A 27,063-nucleotide genomic window follows, 5' to 3' on the forward strand; every position below is an offset into this window, starting at 1 on the left:
GAAAACAAGATTTGCAATAACAAGAAAAAGGAACTAAAAGCCAACTCAGTATTAGTTTAATTCAAGTAGATATATTTCATTCTGCATTTCACACCAATACAGGCCTTAGTCACAAATCAAAGATAATGACCTAAGAAAAGGATATTTGTGATACTGGTGTAAAAATGCAACCCAAATGCAGAATTGCAAAATCATCTCATCACGTAGTGGACCTAGTAGATTATTCAAGCTGCCACAAGGTAGCATTTGCCATCTGTATGTAAAGTATACACGCTTCCTGCGCGCTCTTTGGGTGGCAACATTTTTTATCTTCCACAATATTCTTGAAAATACTTACACTGCAAGTCACTATTCTGCTTCTACAAGAATACTGGTCCAGGCTGCAACCTTGTAGCCGTCATACCCAATTGAAAAGCAACATGCTTTCCATGAGCATAAATTAGGACCTTTTAGATCTTCAGCTATTCAGAGAGGCAGGTAATGCTATAAGGCACTCATGAGCTTGTGTTGCCAATACCAAGTGCCCATCTTCAAGTCAACAAGAATAAATGTCTGAAATCTGGCAAGTCCCTCCTGATAAAAATGTCCACAGGAGCAACGAATAAAAATATCACAGTTACTGCCGAGAAACCTATGAAAGTAGTGTAAATGACTGCTTCAGCCTCATCACCACTATCCAGTGCCTTTAGCCATTTCATTTATTTATTATTTTTTTTTTATAACTTTAAATAGCACTATATATTTTTCATTAAACAGAAAACAAAAAAATAAATGTACAATTGACTCTGCTCCTTTTCTGCTGCACAAAAAGAACAGATGCTCCACGCATTCAACCCTAATGCGTTTCAGATACCAAAAGTCCATTTTAAAGTTGAAAACAAAAAGAAAAAAAATATATATATGTATCCTTATGAAGCAGAGAGAGTTCAGAGGCAGAGGAGAGTATGAGCTTTGCATACAGACCTCGCAAAAAGCAGCATAAGGTTGAGTATGGGGTTAAATCACAGCTTTCTCTGCATGAGCAAAGCGTTAAGAGGAGTGGCAGAAACTTTCCTAATAAACCGTAAATAGCTCGACTTCCCAGCCATCCTTCTCCACAACTTTAGCCAAATAGTGGAGATGGGAAACTCCAATTGTCTTAAGGATTCTGATTCACAGCTGAAATCCCTCCATAGGGGCTTCTGTCGGTTGAAAAATATACTGTTGCTGAGACTCATCCACTGATGGAACAATCTGGGGGTCCTCCTCCTCCACGCCAAAGTAATGTTCAATCAGTTCAAAAGCTTTCTGATAAATCTCCTGATTCTCGTGGCTCTGCAGGAACTCAATTTTATCCAAACCTGGAAAGGGAAAGCAAAATGTATGTAAAAAGGTAAACAACATCGCCTCTTGTATGGAGCTGTTATTACGTGACATGATCTTTTACTAAGCTTGCAACTGGATAAACATCAATATATTCAAATATATTCTATATTAAAATAGCTTTTTTAGGAATTACATTAGATAAATGAAAAGTGCAGGTGTAGATGGATGACTTAAGCTGGAGTCACACATAGCGACTCATCAGCGATCCCGACAACGATATCAACGTGTCAGGATCGCTGGTGAGTCGCTACGTGATCGCTGGTGAGCTGTCAAACAGACCGCTTCACCAGCGATCAGCACAGCGACGTCGAGTGTACGGCGTCGCTGTGTTCGTTAGTTGCCAGCGCGCTGATGCAGAGAGCTGGTAACTAACGTATACATCGAGTATCCAAGGGACGTGCATCCCTTAGATACCAGATGTGTACGTTAGTTACCAACTCCCTGCATCAGCGCGCTGGTAACTAACGAACACATCGGGTATCTAAGGGCCAGCGGAAGACCAGCGACCAAAGAAAATTCCAGAGGTTTCCCAGAGCGATCAGCGATACCGGCAGGGGGGCCGGTCGCTGATCGCTGTCACACACAGCGATCTCGCTGGCGAGATCGCTGTTGTGTCACAAAACTTGTGACTCAGCAGCGATCTCGCTATGTGTGACGGGGCCTTTAGCCTTCCTCGGCGCCAGTATATTTTCAGACATGTTAGGGCCCGTTTCAGACCAGGTTTTGGGCATACAGTGGAGGCATGAAAAAATATTTGTGATAGGAGGAGAAAGAGGTCTAACTGTATGAGCCAACATATAAAGACCCCTATATTTTATTAGAATGTATCTTATTAAACAATAATGGACTATCAACATATAGGACACATTCAAACTGCTGTATTGATAAATATAGAGAAAAACCTGGAAAATCCCTACAAAGTCCCCTACTGTCTGTAGGTTACTCAGTACAATCCTGCTGACATGTTCCCTTTAATTCCCTAGTAAGTTCTAGTACTGTACCCCACAGAGTGCTCCTCCAAATGCAAGCTTAGAACCAGATAGGAGGTAAGAGGCTCAAAAACAATAAGCCCTATATGAATTCATGAACTCGGGACGTGCTCCACCACATAATATAGCATAACCAGCTATTTGGGGCAAAAAAGGAAAAATGCATATCAGGCAGTATATTATATCCAGGTATCTTACATATAAAATGTATACATATCATAAAGCTTGGAAGTATCCATAGTCCCCATTTCACCCTTATATCTGGATCCCTGCCTAGACAGCAGAGGTTGGCACCCCTGCTCTACGGTGGGTGGCTGTCCTTGGGGTTCCCTGCACTTCCCTTAATAGATGTATGGATACACAAAATAAACCATGTCAAAACATATCAGGGTATATAAACCAAACAGGCAAATGCTTAATGGCATGTGCAGAAATCTAAACAATCGCATTTAGATTTGACATTTTTGATGAAGTGTTTCAGCAGTGCTGGTATTAAACTAATTGAGACTCCTCACTATTTTACCCTTATACAGAATAACTAGCTATACGAGTGGCGAGCAGTTTTATTTATACATTTTTAGCTTTGTGTTATTTTATTTAAAGCACGGTGTGAATTCGCATACACAGTGTCTTCCATAAAATGGCATTGTATTGTAGTGCGCTATGTGCATGCGATGACTGCAGCGCTACACTCCGCAGGCGGCGAGGCTTCGGACAGGACACATCTCCAGTTGTATTATAGATAGGACGGCCTGGTACTAGAACAGGCGCATCAAAGAATAAAATAATTCCTCCTATCCTAGATTACCTAAATTAGCGACATTATCTCCTTCACTACCATGGAAGTTTTAATTAGTTAATGACTTTCTTGGCCCTATTTTCTATTGCCTATACAGTGGGTATGGAAAGTGTTGCATCATTCCCAAGACGACTCATGGCTGTACTAGCTTAAAGGGAAGGTGTCATCAAAAAAATGTTTTTCCAGCAATTGTAAAAATGTAAAGAATAAAGGTTTAAATTTTATTAAAAAATATGATTTGTTTATAATTTAGTAAAATATGAAAAATAATTTAAAAATGTTTGGTATTTCCACTTGTTAACACTAGGGGGAGCAGCTACTGAAATTTGACAAAAACCTATTGTACAACTAGCTCCCCTTACTGCCCTGCAGTTAATATGGGCGGAGTTTGCTGACATGGGTGTGGTGTCACTCCTCTCCTCCCCTTCTGGGTGTTTGCTAAGAGATAAGAGAGGATGACATTTAGGCTATGTGCCCACATTAGCGTTTTTAAACGCTCAGAAAACCAGACTCCTTCCCAGAAACCGCGCGTTTTATTTCCGCGCGTTTTTTGTGCAAAAATCGCTTTTTTTCCGTGCGGTTTCTGGGAACATTGGAAATGGCTAAAACCGCTCAGCTATGCGGAAAATGATCATGCTGCATTTTTAGCCACTAAGCGTTTTCTAAGCGTTTAAAAACGCATGCATTGGCACAAAAAGCCAAAAATGCATTAAATTTAATAGGAAGCTTCTTTTAAGCGTTTCTGCAGCGTCTGATCCGGCTCAAACGCTTACAAAAACGCAACATAAGCGAAGCGGTTTTTCCCATGCAAAAACACTTAAAAAACGCATACATTAAGCATCCCATTCTTATAATGCATTCTACAATTTTTGTGCACATGATGCGATTTTTTCCGCATAAAAACGCATCGCGGAAAAAAAACGCAGCATGTTCATTAATTTTGCGGAAAAAAAAGAGAATGTGGATGCTCCGGAAAAAAAGCGTGCAAAAAACTCGCGACAAAAATGCGAACAATAAAAATGCGGATTTCCTGGGAAGGAATCAGGTTTTGCTCAGGAAATTTCTGCATAAGTGGGCACATAGCCTTAGGAACACAGTGAGCAGCCATTTTTTGGGTGACTGCAAAGTTACTGACAAGTAGATAGTCACCATGGATGGCAGACAGCAAGGATTCTGGGAGATATATGGTGGAGGAGCAGGGTGACAGCAGCACAGAGTGTGCTGGTCTATAGGGGGGCACAGATGGAGATATATGGTGGAGGAGCAGGGTGACAGCAGCACAGAGTGTGCTGGTCTATAGGGGGGCACAGATGGAGATATATGGTGGAGGAGCAGGGTGACAGCAGCACAGAGTATTTCAGGAGAGCAGTGTGCTGGTCTATGGGGGGGGTGGTCACAGAGGGAGATGTATGGTGGAGGGAGCAGGGTGTCAGCTGCACAGAGTATTTCAGGAGTGCAGTGTGCTGGTCTATGGGGAGGTTACAGAGGGAGATATATGGGGGAAGGATCAGGGTGACAGAAGCAAAGAGTATTTCAGGAGAGCAGTGTGCTGGTCTATGGGGTGTTACAGAGGGAGATGTATGGTGGAGGGTGCAGGGTGACAGCAGCACAGAGTATTTCAGGAGAGCAGTGTGCTGGGTTATGGGGGGGGGGGGCATCCTGTTCGGTGCACGGAGCAGCGAGGGATTGTACATAGAGCGCTGTGTTTTATACACATGGATGGACCGTCTGCTCCATAGAAAACCAGGAAACATTTCTGCTGATTGATGGCCTGTTCAGATCCAGACTTTACAAGCAAAGACCCCATTCCCCTCCTCAGATCCTGTCTTCTCCATCCTGTCCTGGCGATGTGTGAAAGCGAGGCGATAGGCACAGTCCGGGGATACGCTGGAAAGCAGGCTGGGGGGATATGTAGCCATATAGTAATGATAAAAATGAGACCCCTCTCTTCAGCTGCCTCACCAGCCCTCCCCTGACTGCACCTAACGGGAGGGCATGCTGCCCACTCTATTACCCCAGACCTGTGTGCAGGTGCTCAGCCAGAACCACCCTAGAATGGGTCCTCTTTCTGCATATAATACTGCCATAGTGTTCTTGCATAATACTGCCATATAGACCACACATAATATCGCCATATAGTTCACACATAATACCGCCATATAACTCACACATAATACTGCCATATAGTTCACACATACCGCCTACCGCCATCTAGTTCACACATAATACCGCCATATAGCTCACACATAATACCGCCATATAGTTCACTCATAATACCGCCATATAGCTCACTCATAATACCGCCATATAGCTCACACATAATACCGCCATATAGCTCACACAATACCGCCATAGTGTTGTCACATAATACCACCATAGAGATCATACGTAATACTGCCATATCACTCAATACCGCCGTAGTGTTTCACATACCGCCATATAGTTCACACATAATACCGCCATATAGATCACACATAATACCGCCGTAGTGTTGGCACATAATACCGCCATAGAGATCATACGTAATACCGCCATATAACTCACTCATAATACCGCCGTAGTGTTGTTATATGCCGCCATATAGTTCACACATAATACCGCCATATAGTTCACACACAATACCGACTTAGTGTTGTTATATGCCGCCATATAGTTCACACATAATACCGCCATATAGTTCACACACAATACCGCCATATAGTTCACACACAATACCGACGTAGTGTTGTCACATAACACCGCCATATAGTTCACACATAATACCGCCATGTACTTCACATAATACCGCCATATAGTTCACACATAATACCGCCATATAGTTCACACATAATACCGCCAGATCTCACATATCTCACATAGTATCACACAGAAAAGGATTAGATACACAGCTCAGCAGACAGTATCAAACAGGAGAGGATTAGATACACAGCTCAGCGGACAGTATCACACAGGATAGAATTAGGCTATGTGCACACGCTGAAGATTCACCTGCATTTTTTTCCGCGCGGAACCACAGGTAAAGTGACCTGCGGTTTGGCCCTGCGATTTCACACCTCTACTATGTTAAAGGTGTGAAACCGCTGCGGAAACCGCCCAAACAATTGACATGCTGCGGTTTGTAAACCACAGCAAAACCGCGCGGAAAAAAACGCACCGTCAGCACAGCGTTTCTGAAAACCCATATGGTTTCATTGTACTGTACTTGGTCTGCGGAACTGCTGCGTTTCCGTAGGGCCAAAACCGCTGCGGAAACGCAGCAGAATCCACAGCTCAGTAGTCAGTATCACACAGGATAGGATTAGATACACGGCTCAGCAGACAGTATCACACAGAATAGGATTAGATACACAGCCCAGTATCACACAGGATAGGATTAGATACACAGCTCAGCACACAGTATCACACAGGATAGGATTAGATACACAGCTCAGCACACAGTATCACACAATAGAATTAGATACACAGCTCAGCAGTCAGTATCCCACAGGATAGGATTAGATACACGGCTCAGCAGTCAGTATCACACAGGATAGGATTAGATACACGGCTCAGCAGACAGTATCACACAGGATAGGATTAGATACACGGCTCAGCAGACAGTATCACACAGGATAGGATTAGACACACTGCTTGGCAGAGCGTATATCATATCACAGAATAGGATTAGATACACGATTCAGCAGTCAGTATCACACATGTTCCCCACTTGTACACACTGCTCTGTGTCTCCTTGACACCTTCCAGCCCCCAGTTAGAAGCTAAGAAAACAGCAGGGGGGGGGGGGGGGAAACTGACACCTCACTATACTGAAGCTGGAAAAGATCAAAACTCTGGAGACTGCTAAAAGAAGGGCCGGACATTCCCCACCCCTGATTCTATACAATGCACAGGAAAAAAAAACCCATGCATTTACCTTCCCTCCTCTAACCAGGAAGTGCTAAATTGTGTTCAGGGCAGAGCAGTGTGACATCTCCCTGCTGTGCTCTGACTAGGTTGGCAGTGAGGGATGATTGCAGCCTACACTGTAATACTAATTACAGGCTGTGATCACTAATTACAGGCTGCAGATACTCACCCTGGACCCTCGCTTCCCGGCAGCTCCTGTCATCGCATGCACTTAGCACTGTGTGTGAGGACAGGGGAAAAATATCCACAGCATATGATGTGGGCTACAATAAAATGGCCGCTATCTCCTCCCACAGCAGTGACTTGGACAGCCTGGGGGCGTGCCCAGGTCACAGCTGAGAGGCAGGCGAAGCAGACTCAATGCAAGAGATGCGGTCGGAGTCCGGCTGCAGTCTCTTATGCCCATGGCTGCCGTAAGTGAGGAGTGTAAATGTCGTGCTCAGAAACACACTCTCCCACTAGTGAAAATGGCAGCCCCCAGTGGCAAAAGTAAAATTTATTAAATAAAAATCTATAAAAAGTAGTTCATTTAATTTTGTATTAAAAATAATTGATTATATAATCAATAATTATTAATAGAAAAATTAAAATCACAGCACCTTCCCTTTAAAAGGGTGCTTCTACTCAATACTGAGCAAAGGGTTTGAATACTTATGACCATGTGATATTTCAGTTTTTTTAATAAATTTGCAAAAATTTCTACATTGCTGTTTTTTTCAGTCAAGATGGAGTGCAGAGTGTACATTAATGAGAAAAAAATGAACTTTTTTGAATTTACCAAATGGCTGCAATGAAACAAAGTGAAAAATCTAAGGGGTCTGAATACTTTCCGTACTCACTGTATGTTTCAATACATGTTCCAGGGCTCATACACTCGCAGCAAAAAATCTACATGGAAATTGAGCAGCGGTCATCAGAACGCCGACTAGTGCTGCAAATTTCACCTTGTGATTAAATCTATTGGGGGAAAAAAAACAGGATTTTTGGGTTGCTTACCGTAAAATCTGTTTCTCGGAGCCTTCATTGGGGGACACAGAGACCATGGGTGTATGCTGCTGCCACTAGGAGGCTGACACTATGCACAAAAAAAAGGTTAGCTCCTCCTCCGCAGTGTACACCCCACCGACCGGCAGGGAATTCCTCAGTTAGTGAGAAAGCAGTAGGAGAAGCAACAGAACAGATTGAAAACAGAACAAACAACTCAACTGTAACCAATCAACCAAAGTAAGAACAGGAGTTGTAGAACATGGGAGGGTGCTGTGTCCCCCAATGAAGGCTCCGAGAAACAGATTTTACGGTAAGCAACCCAAAAATCCTGTTTTCTCGTTCGCCTTATTGGGGGACACAGAGACCATGGGACGTCCCAAAGCAGTCCCTGGGGTGGGAAACAAACTTCCATCAGGCCAGTGGACTCACCACCGCTGTCTGCAGGATCCTTCTACCTAGGCTGGCGTCCGCCGAAGCGTAGGTGTGGACCTTGTAGAATTTCACAAACGTGTGAACCGAAGACCAGGTTGCAGCTTTGCAAAGCTGCAGCGCGGAGGCTCTGTGGCGTACCGCCCAGGAAGCACCCACTGCCCGGGTAGAGTGCGCTCTGATCCCCGGAGGGGCCACTCGATGCTTAACCCGGTAGGCCTCCAAAATTGCCGATCTGATCCAGCGAGCAATAGTAGCTTTGGAAGCCGGGTGACCTTTCCGCGCCCCATCTGGAATGACGAAAAGAGAGTCCGTCTTTCGCAAGGAAGACGTCCTAGACAGATAGACTCTCATCGCCCTGACCAGATCCAGCTTGTTCAGGGACCGCTCCCGAGGGTGAGATGGACTCGGACAGAAGGACGGCAGAACAATATCCTCATTGAGGTGAAAGGAGGACACCACCTTCGGAAGAAAAGAGGGTGGAGGCCGCAGAACTACCTTGTCCTGGTGAAGTACCAGGAAAGGAGACCGGCAGGAAAGAGCCGCCAATTCCGACACGCGCCGGATGGAGGTGATGGCCACCAGAAAGGCTACCTTCCAGGAGAGAAGGGAAAGGGAGACTTCTCTGAGAGGTTCAAATGGAGAACCTTGCAGAACCTCAAGAACCAGATTAAGATCCCATGGATCCACGGGCGCTCGATACGGAGGAGCCGTGTGAGCCACGCCCTGAAGAAAGGTTTTGACCTGAGGGCGGGAGGCCAAAGTCTTCTGAAATAAAATGGACAGCGCCGAAACTTGACCCTTCAAGGAACTGAGAGCAAGCCCCGCATCCAGCCCTGCCTGAAGAAACGCCAGAACTGAAGGGAGCGAAAAGCACATAGGCGCGATGTTATTGGCCTCACACCAAGTGAAATAGGCCTTCCAAGTACGGTAGTAAATTTTGGAAGATGATGGCTTCCTGGCTCGGATCATGGTATGAATTACTCGACCGGAGAATCCCGCTCGTTTCAAAACCTCGGTCTCAACAGCCACGCCGTTAAATTGAGCGGCCGAGAATTGGGGTGGCAAATCGGACCTTGAGACAGCAGATCTGCCCTGTCTGGAAGCTTCCAGGGGGCGTCCGCGAGAAGGTTGACAATGTCCGCGAACCAAGACCTTCTGGGCCAATTCGGGGCGATGAGAATGACTGGAATTCCTTCTGCTTTGATCTTCAGCAGCTTGGGAAGAAGAGGCAGGGGAGGAAACAGGTAGGGGAGCTCGAACTGTGACCAAGGAATGGCCAGAGCGTCGGCGCCCACTGCGAGAGGATCTCTAGCTCTGGATACAAACTGTGGGACCTTCCTGTTGAGGCGAGAAGCTAGCAGATCTACCCCCGGACGTAGAGCTGAAGAAATACCTCCGGATGTAGGGACCACTCTCCTGCCGCGAGACCCTCGCGGCTGAGAAAGTCGGCGGCCCAGTTGTCTACGCCGGGAATGTGTACCGCGGAGATTGTCGGTACCGAAATCTCTGCCCACTGAAGGATCTTGGACACTTCTGCCAGGGCTGAGACACTCCGTGTCCCTCCTTGGCGGTAGACATATGCCACCGCTGTGGCATTGTCTGTCTGAATCCGGACAGGCAGGCCCCTGAGGAGCCTTTCCCAGTGGACGAGAGCCAGATGGATCGCTCGTATCTCTAGTACGTTGATCGGCAGAGCAAATTCTTGAGTCGACCAACGACCCTGAACAGTGTGATTGCGGAACACTGCACCCCAGCCGAGGAGGCTGGCGTCCGTTGTTACAATCTGCCAGTGAACAGGAAGAAAAGACCGCCCCAAGAGGATGAGAGGAGACGTCAACCACCAGTTGAGTGACCGTTTGATCCGGCATGAAAGACGAACAGGGCGATCCAGGGACAGAGCCGACCTGTTCCACCTCGACAGAATGGCGTGTTGGAGCGGTCTGGCGTGAAATTGGGCAAAGGGAACTGCTTCTATTGCCGCCACCATCTTTCCCAGGACCCTAATAGCTGTTCGGAGGGACGGAAATCGTGTGGTCTGCAGCGATCGTACAGCCTGCTGCAGGGAGAGAATCTTCTCTTGTGGGAGAAAGACCCTTGACCGACGAGTGTCGAACAGTAGGCCCAGAAACACAAGACGTTGAGTAGGGACCAGACAGGACTTTTGCCTGTTGATGATCCACCCGAAATCGGAAAGAGTGTCCAGGACGATCGTCAAACTTAGGCGTGCATGTTGGAAAGAGGGAGCTTTGATCAGAATATCGTCGAGGTATGGAAAAAGAACGAGACCTCTGATCCTCAACAAGGCCATCAACGCAGCCATGATCTTCGTGAAGACTCTGGGAGCGGTGGCGAGACCGAAGGGCAGCGCGACGAACTGGTAATGTTCCTGGCGAACCGCAAAACGCAGGAACTTCTGATGTCCGGAGAATATGGGAACAAGTAGATAGGCATCTTGGATGTCTATTGAGCACATGAATTCCTGCTCCTCCATGGAAGCGATTACCGAGTGAACCGACTCCATCCGGAAGTGGCGAAGACGGACTCTCTTGTTGAGCAGCTTGAGATCCAAGATGGGTCGGACCGCCCCGTCTTTTTTCGGCACGACAAACAGGTTTGAATAAAACCCTGTAAACCGCTCAGATTCTGGAATGGGCACAATCACCCCGGAACTGAGGAGAGAGTTGATGGCCGTAAAGAACCCCGGGATCAAAGCTGGATCTTTTGGAGGACGGGATTCGAAGAAACGATCCCGTGGAAGAGAGACAAACTCTATCTTGTATCCTGATGATACAACCTCCCTGACCCAAGCGTCCTCTACTGAGGCCAGTCAGACGTCCTTGAAGAACAGGAGTCGACCTCCCAATTGGAAGGGACCCTGGGGAGTCCGAGGATAGTCATACTGATGTGGGCCGTCCAGATCTGGATCTGGATGGTCTGCCCTGCGAAGAGTGAGAGCGCCAGGAGTGGGTCTGAAGGAAACTTTCTTCCTATCTTGGCGTGCCTGCGGTCTTTGTTGGTTGGAGGAGGTCTCTGCCGTATTGAAACAGCGGTAAGCCCGAAAGGGTCGAAACTGACGCCTCAGTGGGGGTCTGCGAGGCTTGGACTGAGGCAGGAGAGAACTCGTGCCTCCGGTGGCGTCCTTAATAATTTGGTCCAATTGGGATCCAAAGAGGCGCCCTCGCTGAAAAGGCAGATTAGTAAGCGACTTTTTAGAAGACAGGTCCGCCTGCCAGGCCTTGTGCCAAATTGTACGTCGGATTGCCACAACGTTACTTGACGCCTGAACTGCGCAGGATGCGGTATCCAAAGAAGCAGAAAGCAGATAATCCCCCGCATGGGAAATCTGATTGGCAAGATCGGCCAATCGATCTGGTTGTGCTTTCTCTAGGATGCCCTGACGAAGATCCTCTGCCCAAGTGGCTATGGCTTTTGCTGCCCAAGATGAAGCAAAAATTGGGCATACTGCCGTCGAAGCCAGACTTCGCTAGGGATTCTATGATCCTATCATTAGAATCCTTTAGAGACACCACGCCTGAAAGTGGGAGAACCGTGTTATTAGAAAGCCTGGACACGGGCGGATCGACCGAGGGAGAGGCGGACCAGTTGTCCGTGAGCTCTTTAGCAAACGGGTACAGAACGTCGAGACGCTTCCCTCGTTGAAAGTGTCTGGTCGGATCCCCTCTTTCCCTGGTAAAAATCTTTCCAAACTCGGAATGTAAAGGGAATACCCTGGAGGGTGTTTCCTCCCGTCTGAACGAAACCTCCTGATCTGAGGATTTCGCAGGGGGGTCAGCAATGTCAAAGGTCTGATGGATCGCTGCAATGAGGTTCTGCACAGTAACCCTCATGTTCGCATCCTGGTCCGAATCCAGCTCTAAGATCCCCTCAGCTGACCTGTCCGAGAGCGCTTCACCTGACTCGGGAGAGGAGGCCCGGGAAGGAGGCTGCCGAGAAGGACTATGTGGTGACATGGGGCGAGGAGAGGATTCCGGCTGGAGATCCTGCCTGGGTCTTTTGCGACTAGCGCTGGCCGACTCAGATGGAACCTCTTGAGGCCTGCTGGACCCTGTAGAGGTGTCCAGGGGCAACTTATCCAAGACGGCTACTAGGGACTGAGACACCCTGGTGAGGTCTGCCACTGACTGTGATAGAGACGAGGCCCACCCAGGCATGGGGGGTTCACTATCGCCTGGGGCCCTAGATGGCTCCTGGGCGGCGTCAGATTGAATAGGATTGCTACAATCCAGGCAGAGGGAAGTAGACTGAACTGAGGGAAGTTTGCGATTGCAAGAAGAGCATGCAAAGAACTTGACGAGAGTACAGGAGGGAGCCGCAGGGCGGTTACGGTCAGATTTGGAGTTGGACATAGTGAAACCTGAGGTAGTGCCGGAAGGTTGGGGGACAGGGTGCAGAGAAGGGTGTCAGCCTGCAGATGCAGAGCTACTCACGGTCCGGTGACCCCAGAGACGAAGTTATCCACCTCTCTGCAGCTGCAGGTCAGAGCGATATCCGGCTGACAGGCCCGGGGAGCGATATCCGGCTGACAGGGGCGTCCGGCTGTGCGGCTGCAAGATGGTGACCGCCTGAGAGGAATCAGGGAAAAACGCGCTCCCAGGGGAAGAAGGAGAGCGGGCTAACCACCTGCTGAAAACGGCACCACCCCTGGCCAGGAACAGGCTGAGAAGAGCGGTGGGAGGGCCTGGAACGGGCGGGAGAGAAGCCCGCTTAGTAGAAAGGGGCGGGGGGCGTGGCCGTGATACAGGAGTAGGCCCGAACTGATGCCGGGGCCTAAATTAATCGCGGCGGCTGCCTGTCAGCACAGGGGCGGCGCGGAGGAACCGCAACATGAGCGCTGCCGGGGAAAAGACCCCTGTCCGGGATAGGGACAGCGGCTGACCTCAAACAAGGCTGCCTGGAGGCGCGGGACGGCCCCGGAGACCCGCAGTGCTACCGCATCCTAGCTCCAAGGGAATCTCTCCTGACCAAGTCCAGAGACGAGTGGGGATCTAATACTCACCCTGTCCCGGGCCCGAACCGTGAAAATAAAGGTACCTTCTGATTGAAGCTTGTCTGCGTCTCATCCGACCGACAGGCTCCGGCAGGCGAGTGGGTGGGAAACGGACGACCAGGACTCTCAGAAAAGCCGACACGTATACATGTTGGCGTCCGCCCGGAAGGCTGCTGGTCCTGGTGCAGAGAGCTGCGAGGATACGGGGCGGCAGTTCGCGCCGTACTCGCAGCCTCTTCGTGGGACTACAGAGGTGACTATTCACCCTGTATCCCTCCGGAGAAACCTGAAAAGGAACGACGCACATCGAGGTAGATATGGGTCTAATGAAAGACCCGTGTCCACCTCCTACTGACACTAAGCTAAACTGAGGAATTCCCTGCCGGTCGGTGGGGTGTACACTGCGGAGGAGGAGCTAACCTTTTTTTTGTGCATAGTGTCAGCCTCCTAGTGGCAGCAGCATACACCCATGGTCTCTGTGTCCCCCAATAAGGCGAATGAGAAATATGTATTTATTGCATGCTGACTCCTTTCAGATTATTTTTCTGAAAGCGTGTCCCACAGAAGCTTCCAGGTGCACAACAGCAGCCAACTGAATGCCAAAGGATACCTAGTGTTGTTAAATACCGACGGCCACATTTCCCAATATCCAATAGCAGTGTTGGGGAATACATAATGTAAAGAGCAATCAGTGTAACAATCCTTAGCTGATCCGAGAGAGAAAAGGCTTCTACCTTCTTCTAGGAGAGGGCCTGTGTGTCATTGACAGCCAAGCCTCCTTCTACATACAGAATATGACTGCGTGTTAGATTGGCTACATATTACAAAAGCCACATTTCTTAGCCTTACCATATGCCTCTTCTATCAGTCCACAGTAAGGGTTCATGCCACCACCCCCTTGTTTTGCCTCTTGATCCCCAAGACGGAGGATATTTTCTAGTCCATTCAGAGCTACTTGCACTATTTTTGAATCCATGACTGTCAGGAGATCACAAAGTGGTTTGATACAACCCAAGTCCACCAAGTATCTAAAAACAAATTAACATAATTAAATTATCCATGTCTAGATGAGATGTAATGCTGATGCTTTCTACACAAGTTTTCAATATGTATATTCAGCTGCTATTACCTGATTTGCTCTGAGGTGCCCCCAGATGTGGCATTTGTGATGGCCCAGGCAGCTTCTTTTCGTGTGCGAAATTCTGCTTTTTGTAAAATCTCAATCAATACTGGAAATATATTGGCATCGGCAACGGCCTGGAAACAAAGATGGACATCGGAGGAACAAAAGTCACAAAAGGGTTCTGCTAGTTAAATAGTGACTAAAAGCTACCAGATCTTCACATTTTGTTACAAAAAGTTGAAGGGAAACAAAAGTCAATGCGGATTCAATGGTTTTCGATAGAAAGGGCTTTGAAAAAGCTAAACAGCACTTATGGTGAACTGCATGGGAAGGATTTGGCATGGTCATTTCCATCTTGCCAGGTTTTTTATTCCCACAGGCAAAACAAGTTTAACAGGGTCAAATCCATCTGTAAATTATTGCTGAAGCATGAATGACCGAAGAAAATATTGGTTGCTTATCACAGCTTCATACCAGAACACTAGGACTTAGGCCTCCGTCTACTAAGTAGCACTGTTAAAAAGTGAAGGTCCACTAAGGACCTTTTCATTGGGTCATACTCACATTACCTGTATTTGAGCTCTATTGCCAGCAGTGATATTAGAGATGGTCCAACAGGCCTCCTTTCGGATAGACTCCTTTGGGCTACTCAGAAGATGTAAGAGACAAGGAAGAGCAGAGCAATTTAAGATAACCTGCAGAAAAAAAATATTACTCAAGGTTTTACTGGAAAGCATACAACTTTCACATTGGACATGGTAGGCAAAAACAAGAGATGGGGACATAATTGCTACAGAGAAAGGTAAGTATTAGCTGAAAACTCTGCTGAGACAAATTGAGGGCCAAGGTGGTTATCAAGGCTATTTTAGGCTAGATGGAGAAGAAAGATGAAGAAAAAAAAAAAAATGTGTTATATGCTTTGTGTCAGGGACAGGCATACCTGTACTGAACATGACTATTCCTAAAAAGAGCAGTACTGTTAGTAAGCAAAAGGGAATAGGGCAGGGAACTAACCCAAGAGTCATTAAAAGGCTGTGGAGGAAGAAATAGATCCCACACCCATTTATCCAGGGTGAAAAAAACCTAGCATCATATGGAGTGATCCATTTGAATTTTTGATCTGGCTTCCCCCTTCTTCAATGCATGCCCATGCTGTGATATGTGTTTTGTATGTGTAGTCTATAAGGAATTGTATGTATGTGTTTTCTTAATAAATATGGTGCAATTTTTCTTAGGTCACAATTGACAAAATTAGTTTTCACCTGTGTCTGAATGTCATCTCCTGTCACTATGTTCCCTACGGCTCTCAAGGCAGGTGAGGCCACTTTGTAATCATTGTGCCTTAATGTAGAAAAAAAGAAAAAAAGAGAAGTTAGCTATATACAAAGAGAAAAAAGTACAGTCATTGATCTGCTAGAAGCTTTACAAAAAAAAAAAAAAAAGACTTTAGTTGAAAACTACAATCACAGATTAAACAACCACATGAGGGATTTCACCACAAGGTATCATTTTAATCAGTATAATGACGCCGACCTGACAGTGTCTGTAGTTTACTGCACAAAATCCTGCTTACGCTTTAATGCCAGATACACAATATTGTTGTGGTTTTTTTTAGAAAATGCATTATTACAAATCCAAGTCTGATTCATCATTGCTTTTATAACAGAATCTGGTCATAATAGGTTTGGAAATTTTGCAACATTTTGGAACGTAAGTAAGGCTGCACTAAAATGTTGTGACCTTTGCGTCCGCCTACCATTTTCTCCCAGCTCTGAGAAAATGGGCAGAGCTGGGGTGACACTGGGATGTGGCATCACCCGCTTGTCATATTCATGATGTGCTACGGTGTTTTAAACTAATCTTACTCCATACTGGAGTAAGTTAGTGACGAGATGCACACGCAACTTTTCAGACACGCCACATTCATTAAGAGGTGCATGCATTTTAACACATCTGACTCCCGCATGCCTTCTCATCAATATCAGAATGAAAAGTGTGTAAATGTTACAAAACTGGAGTCAAAGGCCAATTAACCTTTCATCTGCAATTTCTCAAATATAGCAAAGTACTGTATTTTCCGCTTTGTAAGACGCACTTTTTTTCCCCCAAAATTGAGGGGAAAAAGGGGGTGTGTCTTACAAAGAGGATATACCATTGCGCTGCCGCGGAGGGTACTTGCCGCGGCATTCTGTGCCCTGATGCTGCCGCTGCGCTGTCTGCTGGTTCTTACCGCCAACGCTGCGCTCCTGTCCCCCCGTAGTTTCTTCCGCCGCCGCGCTCTGTCCCATTCAGCGTGGGGGGGGGGGGGGTCTCTGCCGCTCCATGCCTGCTTTCCTGTGTCTTTCTTCCTGGAAAATGGCCGCCGCGCATGCGCAGATGGACATCTCGGCACTGAAATCTATCTCCCGATATTTCAGTGCCGAGATGTCCATCTGCGCATGCGCGGCGGCCATTTTCCAGGAAGAAAGACACAGGAAAGCAGACATGGAGCGGCAGAGACCCCCAACGCTGAACGGGACAGAGCGCGGCGATGGCGGCAAACACCGGGGGACAAGAGCGCGTCGGTGGCGGTAAGAACCGAGGGACAGAGCGCGGCGGTGGCGGTAAGAACCGGGGGACAGAGCGCGGCAGTGGTGGCAAGCACTGGGGGACAGAGTGCGGCGGTGGTGGCAAGCAGGCACCGGGGGACAGAGAATGGCGGTGGTGGCAAGCATCAGGGGACAGAGGGCGGCAGCAGTATCAGACAACGGCAGCGGCACGCTGCACATCAAAACACCCCCTCATCCCAGCAGCAATGTTCCACTCCGGCCTCCTCGATCACCACCCCTGGTAAGCAATAAGACGCATGGATTATAGGATGCACCACCATTTTATTACAAAAAAAGTTTTTTTCCTATTTTTCTCCTCAAAATTTGGGGTGCGTCTTATAATCCGGAGCGTCTTATAAAGTGAAAAATACGGTACCCATCCCTCACCACCGACAAATCTAAAGAATATTTGACACTAACATTAAGAGTTCCACCAGCCTACGGCAGACCCCTGAATCAATCACTGCTTGGATCTTTTCATTGGGCCCATCAGAAAGGTATGAGAGTGCCCAGCAAGCATCTGCCAATAAGTCAGAGTCACTGGTGAACAGGAGACGTGATAACACAGGAAGACACTGCGATACCTAGAAAAAGCAAAAATATAGAATTTTAAAGGAATCATTATTCTTCTTAAGAAACATGTAAAAAAAAAAAAAATTGTGTTCTTTACAGTAAGCAAAATTTTAAAATAAAAAATTATACAAACTTTGTCAAAGTCTGGAGGTGGGTTCTTTCCACGGCACAGGTTAGACAATGCCCATACAGCATTTCTGGTCATGGTAAGACGGCTTGACTTTGTAAGAAGACTGAAGGGGGAAAAAATAAACTTAAAAAATTGTAAAATATTGCAGTACAAATATCACTTTAAAAAGTAGCTAATTGCTGTAACAGTTGCACATCAGCCATATTCTTACATTCTGTATTTTGCGGATTATAAGACGCACCCCAAATTGAGGCAAAAAAATAAGAAAACTTTTTAATAAAATGGTGGTGTCTTATAATCCATGCGTCTTATTGCTTACTGGGGGTGGTGGCTGAGATCTCATCTACCGAGATCTTGATGCGGAGATCTCCATCTGCGCCGCCCATGGCAGCCATTTTCCCGGAGCCCACCACATAGGAAACCATTGAACTGCGAGGGCTCTGGCCTTTCACAAAATGTCGGCAGAGCCCCCCCGCAGCGGCGCGGCGCACATCCGAACGCCCCCACATCCCAGCCTGCGGCAACGCTCCACTCTTGCCTCCTTCAGTCGCGACCCTGGGACCCTGCTCCTCCACGGCTGATAAGGTATATCCGCATTATAAGACGCACCCCCATTTTCCCCCAAAACTTGGGGGGGAAAAAAGCGTGTCTTATAATCCGAAAAATACGGTACATACAATGTTACACTTGACTGATCTGCACAATATACTTACTTAAGAAGAGGAGGAAGGATGTCACAACTCAGCACATAGTCACGGCACACTGAGCTATCACCGGCAATATTGCCCAAGGCCCACACCGCCTGCAGGAACCCATAGTAAATTACACTTACTCTCAGAAAACAGACCAGCAAAACACAGACCAAGAAGCAGAAAAACACACAGGGCAAACAAACAGGATATTCAAACCTGCTCCTGAACATCTTCATACTCAGAGTTTAGCAACTGGATAAAGATTGGCACAGCTCCTGCTTCTATCACAATCTTTGTTTGTTGTGAAGTGCCCGAAGCAATGTTTGTCAAGGCCCAGGCGGCTTCAAACTGTGACAAACAATAACAATCATGAATTCTGTGCATCTTTCTACCTAACAATTAGCTTTTCTCTACTTTAGTGCACGCACCTGTAGTGTATAGTTATCACTCCTTTGAAGAAAATCCACAAACCGCTCTACTACACCAGGAGCATTGATCACTTCATCTATTGGGGGGTTTGGCTCTATAAAAAAAAAAAAAAAAAAAAAAACAACAATAGGTGAGCTTCCATGATCATCATTTTACACTGACAAATTATTCTATAGGTCTGTATAGATCGGATGGACAAATACTATACCAACATTTGCATAATGACTTTATAATACCTGCCTCTCAATCACACCAATAGGCAATGTTCATACACACCCTTTGATAGCAGCTTTCGAAATTTCTGTGTTGTAGCTAACTGCAAGTCAGGATCATCAGATAGTAGTAGTCCAACCATTTCCCGAGTGATCACTCCATCCTATCAGTAGACAAAAGGAAATTCACTTCACTATGGATAAGTACGATAATCAGTATATTTCATCTCTAGTTCTAAATATACCCCAGAAGTTGTAGAACTGACATAAGAGTCCATCAAAGGCCCATCAAACATGGATGCATCTTCAGAAACCAGTTCCACATTGCGACGCTTGAAAAGCTGCATATAGGGGAAAAAAAAAGACCTTATGGATCAGATAAGAATAATTATACTTGTCATTGTTGGAAAACAGAACAATTCCTACAGAGATTTTCTTCCCAGAGAAATGCCACAGCAGAACTTCATATATTATACATACTAAGAAATTGGATAGAATCTGAACATTCAGATTTGTTTTTTTCTCTTTTTTTCTCTCCCTTAAGCACCATTACTAAGTTTTTTTCTCTTTTTAATTAATAACATAGTGAGCTCACAGTTACTATGCTATTCATAGTTGCATGAAGACAACCTGTGGCCATATGCGCTATTAACATGGGTGGACTTCATAGATCCTATCCACCGTGTAAAATTAAAGTGCTAGTGGGTCCAGAGATTGGTTTGCCACCACAAATCTCTAAAATGGGGACACCAGAAATGTAGTGGTTGGGAGGATCTGTATAAACAGATGGCCACCAAGTTGCCAACGCCATACATACTGTACCTTCTATGGAAGGTACAAAAACAGTCAATTATATTACACAGTGTATAACAATGAAATTAAAAATTCTAGCCTGTTCTTCACGCTTCTGTTTTCGGAGCTGGATTCCTTCTTCCTCACGTCGCCTGCGCATCTCCTCAGGGTTTAGAGCCTTGTTCTTGTAGCTCTTCATGCGACTGTTGTCCTTCCCGGGGCTCGCTAAGGAGTCTAGAAGAAAAAAAATAATAATTGTGCAATGCTGAACAATATGGCTTAAGATTAAAAAAATAAATTAAAACGTTTATGAGGACATCCTTTGTCACAGATACCAATAGTTCGCAACGCTAGTGAGCTTCCACACCACAAAACATATACAGTGATGTATCACTATTGCTACTATGGAAATACATAAAGACTACCTGTCACCGGTTTTAGCATGTTAAACTGGCCACATCATGAATAGTGGCTGGAGTGCTGCATAAAATGCATGTTTTATTTTCTGAGATATTTGTGAAGATTAGAATGCAAAGTTTGCAAGCTAAGGGTACCGTTACACCTAGCGATGCACCAGCGATCCCGACTAGCGATATGACGCGGTCAGGATCGCTGGTGCATCGCTAGGTGGTCGCTAGTGAGCTGCCACACAGGCAGATCTCACCAGCGACATCGCTGGGGACGGGGATCGCTACTTACCTGTCAGAAGCGGCGATCCTGCGTCCTCCCGCCCGGCTCCACGCGTCGTTCGTCGGCGCCGCAGGAAGTGACCGACGAGAAATGATCCAGGAGCTTCTCGCGCGACCAACGATGAGCAGCGGGGGAGCTGGTCGGAGGTAAGTATCAGACACAGCGATATCGCTAGCAATATCGCTGCAACGTCACAAAATCGGTGACTTTACAGCGATATTGCTAGCGATATCGCAGTGTGTAACGGGGGCTTAAGACCAAGGGGATGTTAGCAAAGACTCTACATTGGGGGGGATGTACTTATTCCCCTGTATGACGCTGACCAATCATAGGCAGTATGTCCATAGAGAAAGTCTGCTTTCTCTGTGCAATATGTAAAGACATGTAAAAACACACAGCTTTGCTCTCCTCATCGACCTCACTGTCAGCAATTACTGCTCCGGGAGAGAAGAGCAGAGCTGTGTGTCTTTACAAACACCTCGTCGCTCTCCTTTCACTATGGTCAGCTATGCTTTAACAACCCTTCAAACTATTCCTTTACTATTGACTCATTTTAAGAAGAGATGGTCTATTCCTTTATTAAAAGCAACATGTAATCAGAAATTACCTACTGTTTAAACCCCTTAAGAACTGAGTTTTCCCCCCGTTTAATCCTCCCTCTTATTCCAAGAGCCATAACTTATTTTTATTTTCCGTCGATATAGCCATGTGAGAGCTTGTTTTTCTGGGACGAGTTGTACTTTCAAATAACACCATTTATTTTATTATATGCTGTACTGGAAAGTGAGAAAATATTCAAAGTGTGGCGAACCTGCGATTCTGCAGTAGTTTTTTGGGGGTTTTAGCTACAGCTGTAATTTTACGGTAACAATGACCTGACAATATGATTCTCTAGGTCAGTACGATTACACCGACATCAAACATGCAGAATTTTTGTTTTATTTACCGTAAGTGGTGAAACAAATTCAGAAATTTGTAAAAACAAAATTTGCTTGAGTTGCCACATTCCAAGAAATGCAACAGGATATGGGGTGGAGTGAGGGCTTGATTTTTGCGGCATGAGAACAATGTTTTTATTGATATAATTTTGGCGCAGATATGATGTTTTGATCACCTATTACCGTACATTTGTTTCAGCAGCTGAAAAACTGCCCATATTGGCATCTTGTTTTTTCTGATTACGCTGCTCACCGATGGAATTAATTTATTTTACATTTTAATAGATAGATAGCACTTCTACAAACGTAGCAATAACAGTTGAATGTATTTTTTATACTTTGAATGAAGGAAAAGGAGGGTGATTTCAACTTTTATTTTTTTCACATTGTTTTAAGTTTTTTACATTTTTTTAAAACTTTTCACAGTTTTTATTAGTCCCCTTAGGGAACTTGAATCTGCGATGATCTGATCACTTCTGCTATATACAGCAATGCCACAACATTGGCTGTCATGGCAACACATCTGCATCACATGATCACACATTAACAGCCGCTGTCATTGGAGCTCAGCTGCACGAGAAAGATGTGGGCTCGGTGTGTGAGCCTTCATCAAAGACAGGGAGACAACGTGTGACGGACATCATACTTCATAAGTCATTACAGGGTTAAATCAAGTATTGATAAATGCATCGTATGTTATACAATTTTTACTTTTTTCTCAATTTTCCATATCACTAAAAAAAAAAAAAGTAATTATAACAAAGAAATCTTATAATTTTCACACTGATACACTTACATTTCTGTTGTGTTTCAGCAGTCTCATTATCATCACAGATGAGATTAGAATGACAGATAACTATCTACAGTAGACAAGACCGGATCCACCATTCAGAACAGGTCACACCTCAATTGTGGCGCCTCCGTTCATAATGACCTTTCTCCTGACAAGAGCTGGCTCTGGAAATACTTTAAAGAGGGTAATCCAGCTAGCTAAGGGTGCTTTCACATAGCATTTAGGCACCCATCCAGTGGCCCTGTCTGGGCTTGTGTCTAAACCTACTACAAATATGTGATTCGGATGTATGTGCCAACAGGGCCATAGACTAGAATGGTGCCGACAGAGCAAACGTGTGATTAGCCGTGCATCATTTTCGGGCATGTACACCTACTGGAGGCGGTCACTGGGACGTAGCAGGCTGCATTTAGGTGTCTGCCTACAGTAGGCACACATGGTTAAAAAGGATGCATGACAGAGTGCACATTTGCTGTGTCAGCACCATTATAGTATATGGTTCCGTTTGTGTAGAAGTTCAAATTCCATTTTGTGAGGGGTTCGGACCTAAGCCCCGGCGGAGCAACTGAACCTAAATTGCCTAAACGCCAGGGCTGTGGAGTCGGTAAGCCAAACCTGTGACTCCGACTCCTCAATTTCCCTTACACCGACTCCAACTCCAACTCCGACTCCACGACTCCGACTCCCACACATATTGCTTATATTTAAGTGAAAAATTTATTGTAGTACAATGTGAACCTCAGACATTTAATCATTTTTATGATCCAATAATCAAGATATTTAGATAGAACAGAATATATATTGGTGTACTACCCGGTTTTCATTCTTTTTGGTACAGATATGATATGGATAGACAGATATGGATAAATGGATAGATAGAGCAGATTTCTAATCTGCTTTTGCTATTGAAAACATTATCTATGAGCTCAAAAACCTTTCAGGTGATGCAGTTTTTTAAAAAGATGATCAGCTTTTGCAGCTGAAAAACGTATCCTCAAAAAACACAGGAAAAACGCTGTGTGTGAATGTAGCCTTAGATCAGGAATAGAACAGCCATTTATAGGACATTTCATAACTTTCCCAAACTCCTATGAAAAAATATTCAGCACATCCTGCATTGAATTACTGTACCCAATTTATTATATATTTTAGGAGTCGGAGTCGGTCCATTTTATACCGACTCCAACTCCGACTCCACCAAAATGAGCACCGACTCCGACTCCACAGCCCTGCTAAACGCAATATTAAAGCACCCCCAACTCCCACATCACAATGTGAGCAGGGTCGGTATACCTCTAATCCCATTCAGTGAGGTGCGAGTCAGTCGTTTGCTTCTTACAGTATGTCCCCTATGTTCAACAGGGTATAGGAGTCTAGGCTGTGTTTACACAAAGCGGAAATGCTTAATTTTATTTTTGTTGCGGTTTTTTAGCAGTAAATCTGCTGCGTTTTAACTATCCCCGCAAAATAGATGCAATTTTATGAAAACTTATGCCCACTGTGTGGTTGGCTGAAGACACTGCTTAAGGTTGGATTTTTTCTCTATAAGCTTATATGAGAAGTCACTGGTAGTTACTCGAGCAACATGGTCCCCAAGTGGCTTTTAAATGTATGTTTTTTTTGTTTGTTTTTTTTAAATCTCAAATGAAACAGAATTTCAGGGTAAAACATACCTGGCAGAAATAATAGAGCCAGGATCTGATCATGCTGCCTGAACCACAAGCAGCTTGTAATTGCCAGGCTTAATTTAAAGGGAACCAGTCACCTAATTCATCCTCCCAAACCACAGGCAGCAGGAATCTGGCATTTCAGATAAAATATGCTTTAAAAATCGTTGCAGGAGAGTCCTGTCAATCACCTGCAGCAGCTCTGGGGGACGTCGGCAAGGGGCAGCACTGCATTTATCTAGTCTCCGGCTATGGTCTCCAAGCATTTCAGAGAAAAACATGTGGAGGCTGGCTCCGATTCAGGTTCCTTTTAAACAATAGCTCATTTTCTGTTTGTCAGCGTTTGTCAGATTGAAAGAAATCAAATAATTTAATAGCTTTCCCACCGTAGACTTTTATACCTTACCCATACAGCTTGATTGGCTTTTAACATAACCCTTAGGCTATGTGCCCACGTAGCGATTCTCATGCAGAATAAACCTGAGCAGAATCGCACACCCTGCTCCCGGGAAAACGCATGCGGTTTTTGACGCACTTTTGTAAGCATTTGTCAAGCGTTTTTGCATGCGTTTTCGTAAGCGTTTTTGCCAATATAATTGATGGTATGCGGAATCGCAGGCAATTCCGCAAAATTAATGAACATGCTGCGTTTTTAACCGCTAAGCAATTCCGCAGCGGTTAAAAACGCACCATTGGCACAACATGTGCGTTTTCTATTACAAATGCATGGATGCTTTTTTTAAGCGTTTCCGCGGCAGAATCGCGCGTTTAAAATAGCAGCGGAAACGCTTAAAAACGCTACGTGGGCACACAGCCTAAGGGTTCAATTGGGAACAAACACAACCTCTCATTTCAAACTATGTCTGGAGGTGGCAGATGCCAGCTCATGTGGCTTTCAACAGACCCACATTCAACTAAGAGGGGCACCTGCCTGAGACATCTATTGTTCATGCAGCCACTGAACTAGTTCTCAAACAAGTGCAGGTTGTCACAACAGAGTGTAAACTGCTGGCTAGTCTGCTCACTGACAGAGGTCCAGTGGCCGCATTCACAACACCTTAGGAAGAGAAGGGGAAATCTGGAGCTTGCAGGCTATAGGAAATCAGCAAGCGAGTGGTGTTAGCACGATGGAGTCGTCACACAACATACATGCTGGGTTACACGGTACACCAACTGTCCAGAGAGTCAGAGACAGTCTATGTCCATAAACGCTCAGGAACATCTGATTTCTGGGCCAGTTAATAGGAGTAGGTCGACAACCCAGAATACATGTGTTAGGCTACTTTCACACTAGCGGTTTTTTGCGCTGCGTGCGCAGTCCAAACGCATGCAAAAAACACATCAAGCGTTTTGCATGTGTTTGCTTATTTTATGCGCATGCATTTTAACCAGTTTGCAGCCATATTGACTCTTAAAACGCATGCGATTTTAAACGCTGACGTGCGCGTGTCCATGCGCACGTCTGCATTCCCATAAGCTGTAATGTGTTATTTTGTCGTATTACGTGCACACTTGTGTGCATGCGTTTTTTTGAGACAGGTCGGACGGACCAAAAATGCAACAGGTTGCGTCCGGCGCGCCTGGGCGCACGCCACAAAAAAACGCATGCGCACGAAAACGCATAAGAACGCGTGCAAACGCTAGACCATGTGCCCCCATGTTAAAGATAGGGGATCAGGACGCATGCACGCGCACGATGCGCTGCGTTAAAAAACGCTAGTGTGAAACCAGCCTTACCCGACACTTTGGGGACGCGTCTACGGAGATCATTCCAATACCCTGTACACTGCTGATACATGTTCAGACTAATGCCATTAATAGAAGCCATGACCAGTTATTTGGTCACACAGCACCTTTTAGAAGCGCTTTCCTTTTTTGTGAGACTTTATATATGTAGAAGTACAGCTTACAGTAGGCTCCCTATTTGCTGACGTTGTATTTATACCGTGTTGAGCACTGTAAACCTCTATACACCATCAGTACAATGTGCCGCTGCAGTTTGTCGCTTGCTTGCAGGCCACAGGCATTGTCTAATTGTCACGCGCACTGTCTCTCCGAGCTACATGTGTGACGCCATGCTGTGCACAAGACAATGTATGCTATATACGTGTAATAATGGTGTAGCACTCAACACTGCTACGATGTTGGCGAGCTGATGTTCGGATTGGTCACCAAGATGATAGCAGTGGGGGTCCAGCCCCTCCAATGATCAGCGGTGACGGCTGTAGCAGAGGCTGGATGTAAGCTATGTAGTGTGGTGTACACAGAGGTATAATACTGCCCCATCACACTGTTTCGTGGCTGCAGACCAGCAGGTTTACAGTAGGAGAAAACCCCCGCTATAAAACATTTCCCTCTCTTTTCAAGAGACCGACCAAAAACAGCACCCCTCCAATGCACAGGTGGTTTGTGGTACTGCAGATGTGCCACATTCTTAGTTGGAGGAGAGCTGCAGTAACGGACACAACCCGAGTACAGGAGGGGCGCTGGACTTGTCCAGGCTTTCAGTGGAGTAAGACGATTCTCACTAGCACATACGCAGGAGCAGGGAGTCTGCCAGCTCCATCATGGGCACTGAGGGCAGAGAATGCTGGGGACAGGGAAGACCCCAGGGCTCAGCACATAGACTAAACTTGTGTGCGAAATGGAGTACAACTCCCCACAGCGGCGAGTGAGGCACCAGGGTAGGGAGACTGAGCCCCTCCGGCGGATTCCGGGCAGCACCATGCCAAGTACCCGCATAACAACGTCATACTTGGATCCCCCCTTCGCTCTCATCCCCCAAATCTCACCCATGCCGCCCCCGGTCTGTCAGGGCCTCTCCCGGCTCCTCTGGGACAATATGTCTGACTAACGGAAGCCTCTGTATGACAATCTAAGGCGCGCGGAGCGATTTTGCGTAAGTGAACGTAAAGAAACTCCTAGTACGTGCGTGTCACGAGCGCTGGTA

General features: G+C 46.0%; 1 protein-coding gene across 2 annotated transcripts; it reads right to left on the reverse strand.

The window, feature by feature from the left end:
* Positions 1-34: 34 nt before the first annotated feature.
* Positions 35-27,063, reverse strand: KPNA6 (karyopherin subunit alpha 6). 2 transcript variants are annotated; one of them, XM_073551968.1, is made up of 14 exons: positions 26,906-27,063; positions 20,126-20,259; positions 19,500-19,574; positions 19,298-19,397; positions 19,021-19,115; positions 18,809-18,940; positions 18,614-18,702; positions 17,904-18,003; positions 17,618-17,781; positions 15,872-15,950; positions 15,179-15,304; positions 14,616-14,743; positions 14,336-14,514; positions 35-1,340 (listed from the first exon to the last, which is right to left on the reverse strand). In XM_073551968.1, the coding sequence occupies exons 1-14, from the start codon at positions 26,907-26,909 to the stop codon at positions 1,153-1,155; spliced, it is 1,593 nt and encodes a 530-aa protein (XP_073408069.1). In that variant the 5' UTR covers positions 26,910-27,063; the 3' UTR covers positions 35-1,152. The 2 variants fall into 2 exon arrangements, with proteins under 2 accessions (XP_073408069.1, XP_073408068.1); XM_073551967.1 differs by having other exon boundaries at positions 19,479-19,574; positions 26,906-27,062.

The sequence above is a fragment of the Dendrobates tinctorius genome, unplaced genomic scaffold, assembly GCF_039654945.1.
Source record: "Dendrobates tinctorius isolate UK_male_01 unplaced genomic scaffold, ASM3965494v1 ptg000183l, whole genome shotgun sequence".
Taxonomy (NCBI): domain Eukaryota; kingdom Metazoa; phylum Chordata; class Amphibia; order Anura; family Dendrobatidae; genus Dendrobates; species Dendrobates tinctorius.

Excerpts from the sequence above, each read along its gene's own strand:
- KPNA6 (XM_073551967.1), bottom strand. Across the intron at positions 19,575-20,125 it reads AACAGAAGCGTGAAGAACAG|CTTTTCAAGCGTCGCAATGT; the intron begins GCTAGAATTTTT and ends CCCTATATGCAG. Across the intron at positions 19,398-19,478 it reads TCAGTTCTACAACTTCTGGG|GATGGAGTGATCACTCGGGA; the intron begins GTATATTTAGAA and ends GTCTACTGATAG.